Here is a 6,202-nt window from a genome sequence, read left to right on the forward strand (position 1 = left end):
GAAACCCTGCTGATCCTAATCCTACACTCGTATGGCATGAAGGAGCCAGAAGCATTGTCCTATGAAGTGGTGAGCATTTAATTTTTGCAGAGTTGCTGGTTTTGAGGAGTTCAGATTCTGGTCACGTCTGCTGGACCACAGTGGAAGAAAACATTGGGGTGGTTGCTCTGACAACTTCACATGATTTTCACTGAAAACTTTTCTGGAAATGTTTCTACCTCTAGGGCTGAATTCTTGGGACAGCAGCACCGGGAAGGAAAAGCAGCATCAATGTCGCTACGCATGCACAGCACAGTTGTGGGTACCAGTGGACGAGGAAGAAACTTTAGTATCAAGACACAAAAAAGCATTATTTCTGAATTTTTAAAAAAGCACCACCAGCTGAAAGAATATAAAACTTTCAAATCAACTTTTCAGACAGAAACCATAAATTATCCGTCTCTGCGAAGCCTGTGTGGGGAAATAACTGCCCTTAATCTGTAAGACTCAGCTGAGCCCCAGAACCACAGGGAACTTCTGCACAAGGACCCGAATCTGTTGGTGAAATGGAATAATACGAAGTAGAAAAATGTTTTGAGTCCTAAGCTATTGATAACTTATGGATAAGTATATGAAGATTTCAAATTATGGTTTATGAAGGACCTGGTGTCACAGTTGTTGCTAATATTTCCACAGTCAAAGATGATGAGCAGGCCGTAACAAATGAATTGGAAATGGTGAAAATAATGCTGACCCAAAAATCAGAAGCATGAGGCCCGGAGGTCTTTATGAGAATGGGGATAGGAAACTATTTCACCTCTGCTCTCCAAAGGTCTGAGAGACTGGGAGTCACATGAGCGTATATGGTTTTTCAAAAATTAAATGAAAAAGACTTGGAAAGATTGAAGGATGAGGTTGGGAGCCAAGTCTACTGGTAATGGACTTGCCATGTAAACACAGGTCCTACGCTTGACCGTTTCCACCAGCGGAAAAAGACAGAGGCGTGACTGCCTGCCTATTATCCTAGCACTGGGGAGGCTGGGCTAGTGGATCCAGGTGGTTTGCTCATCAGCCAGTCTAGCTCAACTGGTAAGCTCCAAGTTCAGAGAGAGAACCTATCTCACAACATAAGCTGAAGAAGAGTGAGGACCACAAGAACAGCGACCTCCGACATCCGGGTGCGTGTGCATGTGTATGTGTTCACACACGTGCACACACCCACGTGAACATCACACTCACTAAAGAGACTAATGGAAGAAATGAGCCAAGTGGTCTAGAGAGATTGACACTTAATTTAGATTAGTAATGGTTTCCACATGTGTTACAAAATTCTTAAATTATTTCTACATACTCAAAGGAGTGCACAAACCTAGTATGTGGCGGTATACACCTGAAATCCAAATATTAGAGAGAATGAGGCAGGAAAATTATACATTTGAGGGCAATATGGGCTACACAGCAATATTTGTGTATGTGTCTAAAATAGTATACTACATAAAAATCCCTATAAAAGACTTTCCAAGTATCTGTCAATAGTGGCTTTTGTCTTCCATGTTGCATGGATAAACATTTCACCTATTTTAATCTCCACTTGAATTTAACCTTAAAATATACATTGTATAAGCTAAATTAAAAATAGACAGTATGCTGAAAAACATCAATGAGTTCAAAAAGTTAGGGGTAATAGAATAAAATCATTTCCAAATAACTATCTAATAGCCAATGCTCAATCTATTTAATCAACAATAAGAAAATCATTTTACAAATGTGTAATAGCATCCTGAGCATACCAGGATTGCCACTGTAAACACTTAAAAGTGCAATCCTAGGTGCAATGCTAATGAGGTGAAATTCTACTTGAATCAGAATTACGTTTTAAAGAGGAGAGGCATTTCATCAAGGGAATGGGGAGTCCTGAGCATCACTGAACACTGAGTGCAGACTACACAAAAGACCATAATTAAACCATTTGCTTGTCATTAGTCATGCAGATTTTAAACTCAGAGCTTTTTGCTTCAGCAAGCCTAAGCCCGGAATGCTGAAAATGTCTTAAGTCAAAGTACAAGGCAAAGTGATAGAAGCAAAATGCAAATTTATTCCTGCTTCAATATAGAAGCAGAGAGTCACTTCAGTCGGTAAGAATGGTTTTTTAAAAACCAAATCAACTAGAGATCATTAAGTGATTCTGTGTAGCTATAGTTCCAAAGTAATAAAGCATATATATATATATACATATATATATATATGATATAATATATATATTCTACTGCCCACTTGTGAAGCTCTGCTGTGCTGTTGAGGAACCACATCACCCTCCTCGGAAACTGACATCTAATGATATAGTGAAAAGTCAGATAACTTTCCTCTAAAATGCTGGGTAAATGCAAAATCAATCTTCTAATTGTCTGCAGTCACATGCATGAAGTCGCCACCACGCATCTTTATGCATTAGCGTAACTATGGAAATACAATCTACCCAGAGCAAACAAAACATCCTGTCCTGTCAGGAAGAATCGAAAATAGGTTGTGATCTCAGTTACAGCTTCCCAGTGCAGCTGTTCATCCCCTCATTAGGTTAGAGCACAAATCATCCGATGACTACTAATGCTTAATTTGCATCTATGCTAATTAATTTGTGAACTGCTCTCTGTTTCAACAGGATTATTCGTTTCTCTAGAGAATCTGCCTTCTAAATCCCCAATGGATCTTGGCAACAGATTTTTCTATTTCATTCACATGCTGTAAATATGGCCTCCTTTTTAAAAGTTATTCTCTGCTAACTGTTGTTGGCATTATTGGTGCGTTCTTATACTAGACACTGCAGTACCATGGATTGCTTCAAGTCACGGAAACTGTATAAGACACTGAGAACACAGCTCACATATACAGGCAAAATGCAATATTTCCAAACGGGGAAAAGTTGCGAGGATTTGGACTTCTAAGCAAAGTTCGATGTCATTAAGCTTTATGAGAGCAGTGACATCAGGCTTATTCACACACTGCCTTTCGTGAAACATTATGGGAATGTGCATCAGTGTTAAAAACTGGAATCCTACACAGCCTCTTGCCCACGAAGCATTGTAGTCCTTCAGCTGTCTTTGTAGAGCTAATGCTTCACCTCATTTTGAGATACGCAAACGCACTAAGAAATCCCAATGGCCGATAAATATTAATATTTTTATCCAAATGTTAGGTCAGATTTTACAACTGTTATATGACTAAAACAAAGCAATGCTTTGCTGGAACTCTGGTCAGAACTCACGCACATTGGTGGGGATGGAGGTGGGGGTGGAGATCAAGGTGATAACACGGGAATCAAAGTTGATTCAGGTAACATGATTACAAGCCATGCTCGGCGAAATTCCACGTCCCGATCTATGTTGTTAAGAGCCCCGGTCAGTACTCTGGAAGCAGTTCTGTACTTAGATGAACTGAACTGGTTAGCTTAAATCAAAGCTTCAATACATTTGATATGCTTGGGTTTTTTTTTTTACTGTTATACCACATAGATAATTTCTTTATTAAAATATTAGTTTAACCAGCAAAAAATAGGCTCTGTGGGTCTGAAGTTGTTTATTGTTATCTTAATCCTGTCTTTGTTTCCTGAAGAAAGACATCTCCATCTTATTCTTGCTTTCCTTACCTAAGAGAGATTATTTTCATGAGGAAGGAAGCAGCACGCAGCCTTCCTGCGACGCTTTTCCACATTTCTAAAGGCATGTCTAAACAGCACACACAATGGGGACTGAAAACCCTGCAGTGAAAACTGGGCAGTGATTTCTCACAGTCACACCTTACTTTACACAAAACACACAGGTACAGGAAAAACTCTTTGCTTTCAACAAGTTGGTAGCTGGGATGGGCACATTTTAGTTTTCGAGAGAAAATTTTTGCAAAGGAAAACACTAAATCCCAAAGTCACCGCAAGCACCCATAGTTACTCATGTCAGAATGGCCAGGTAAGCAGGCACAGTTACTCATGCTAATGGTCAGGTTTCGTTAGGGGTGAGGGGAGGAAACATAGCGTAAGACCGAGCAGAGAGCTTACTCACATTCCTTTCAGGCGTTGCCACATCTTCTCCGTCTGTTCTCCAAGGAGATACTTGTAAGTGGCGTTTTCCAGGTCATCGATGTCCGTATCAGTGGACCCCATGATGATGTTCCTAGGACAATACAGTTACAGTCAGTCTCAGCCGCGAGAACAGGCAGTCCTCAGTCCATTACAAATCTCAAGCATCGCACAGTAGCTTCTCCTATCTATCAAAACAGTTCGGAGGCGCAAAGCTGAGAGCAGTCCCTGCCAGAACTGCTGCTGACTTTGACAGACATAGCCTCAGATCACATCACCCCCCCCCCCCACACAGGACAGCGGTATAAACGGATGCTCTGACCTCCCGGGAGCGATCCGCACATGTGAGCTGCTACTGTACTACTGACCGACTGCTCAGGCTGTCCCCCCAGCAGCTCATCTGCCACTGCAGCGTGCACAGAAGCACATCAGAATTCCTACAGTTTACGAGCCCGATTATGCACAAGAGAAACGTGAATGATTTTCGCGCTCCCCAAGAAGCTGAATTCCTCTCTAGCAACCAAAGGAAGGCAGGCTGTAATATGGAAACAGATGGTAGGAAGTGGTACCCAGCAGCACCGCCCTGAGAAGAAAGTGCCTGTTTAAATACCAAGGCTTTTGTCTCTTAATAGATCTAGAAGCGACACTTTAAAACAGAGAGTAATCCCCACCAACAACAACAACAACAAAAGCAGCCAATAATGATGACAAACAGAGAGAAAAATAACACATAGAGCCACCCAGAAGACAGACCCCAGGGCTCCACAGGTTGTTACTGAGAGAGTATGTCCATCAAGGATGCTGTAACCACGCTTATTCACCTTCTCCTAGCAACTCTACACAGTGGGAAACTGCCAGTTTAACCAGGGAAAACAGAGCAGCTGCGTTCAGCCTGCTTTGCGAATCCTTTGAGGATTAAAAACTAAACAAAATGAAACGAGTGTGAATGCATGTGTGTGCGCGCATGCTGAGGGAAAGGGTGTGTGTGTGCGCGCGCGCTCGTGCGTGCGTGCCTGCTTAGACAGTGAGAGAAAGACTAGAGAAATTGACGCTGTGGTGTTTGTGCATGGTAGGAGAAAAATCAGAGAAAGTGGACATAAAAGGACTTAGAACTGATTGTCTGCCAAGCTTCCAACACATGGTGAGCTTTCTTTGAAACAAGCATAGACCCTGAGCAGAGCTCCATATCTGCTGCTGTCTGCAAACTGCTAAGAAAAAAATAACCTCCAAAGTCTTACCTCTTCTAGTTTGGATGCTCATATGCAATTTCATTTACTCATCCAAGAAGTAAAGAAGGCTTCCCCATTGCCCAGTATCTTGAGGCTTCAGGTATCCAAAGACAGTTAGATAATAATACCCAATGTTTGGTGAGGATTTCAATGTGTAGGCATCAGGATTTAATACATACAGCCTTTTAAAAAGCCTTACCAAAAAGTATTGTAAGGTAGGTAATATTCCTGCTTCACTGATGAGAAAACAAACAAATGCTCTGGATTTAAAAACCTGGTCTTTAAAGGGAGTGTGATTGTTTTCTTGGCAAAAAACTTCCAATAAAAAAAAAAAAGTGTCCCTGTCCAAAAGGCACTGACATCATCTAGTAGGCAGAGCTGCAATATGAATATACAAAGGACATTTGCAAAACTACAAGAAATGGTTTCTGGTTTATAAATGAATCGGTGTTAACTCAAGTGAGCTTCATTTCCAGCTTAATCAAACTCAATGTCCCCAGGGTCCACGCAGCTTTCTCCGCTCAAACTTACTTCCACAAGTGACTGTCAGAGTTGCCCAAGCAAGTTCATCTTTGCTCGGAAGGTCACAACTTTACCTTGGCTGTACCTTCACTTATCATCTTAGATAGATTTATTTAGTAAATTTCTCTTTGATTTTTCTTAATGGATATGAACAAACCACTTGAATTCTGTCCTACAAAGTAAACCATAGTCCTGCATAAATTGTAATTATTATTTATGCCATATAATACCAAAGTTTTTGAGTATACAACATCTTTCCCACAAATAACTTTCTAAATAAGCCGTGAAATTCTAATCCTTTCTATTAAATGCCGATAACACTACAAGGTATCGAATGCGAACCCTGAGGTCTGTGTGGGGAGTCTCAATCCATTATTACAACTCATTTGCCCTATTTTTAGCA

General features: G+C 41.0%; 1 protein-coding gene across 10 annotated transcripts in view; it reads right to left on the reverse strand.

The window, feature by feature from the left end:
• Pde1a (phosphodiesterase 1A) overlaps positions 1–4,997 on the reverse strand; it is a 256,187-nt gene extending 251,190 nt beyond the window's left edge. The window contains exons 1-2 of one of the 10 annotated variants that reach the window (XM_085680911.2): positions 4,870–4,997; positions 4,032–4,142 (exon numbers count right to left, since the gene is read on the reverse strand). In XM_085680911.2, the coding sequence (XP_085537037.1) occupies positions 4,032–4,132 (101 nt within the window). In that variant the 5' untranslated portion in view covers positions 4,133–4,142; positions 4,870–4,997. Of the gene's footprint in view, positions 1–4,031; positions 4,143–4,370; positions 4,572–4,801 lie in introns of those variants that run through there. The other 9 variants (XM_085680915.2, XM_048425914.3, XM_085680914.2 and 6 more) reach the window with 9 other exon arrangements.
• Between the last annotated feature and the right edge of the window lie 1,205 nt (positions 4,998–6,202).

This window comes from Myodes glareolus, chromosome 21 (assembly GCF_982192425.1).
Source record: "Myodes glareolus chromosome 21, mMyoGla1.1, whole genome shotgun sequence".
NCBI lineage: Eukaryota > Metazoa > Chordata > Mammalia > Rodentia > Cricetidae > Myodes > Myodes glareolus.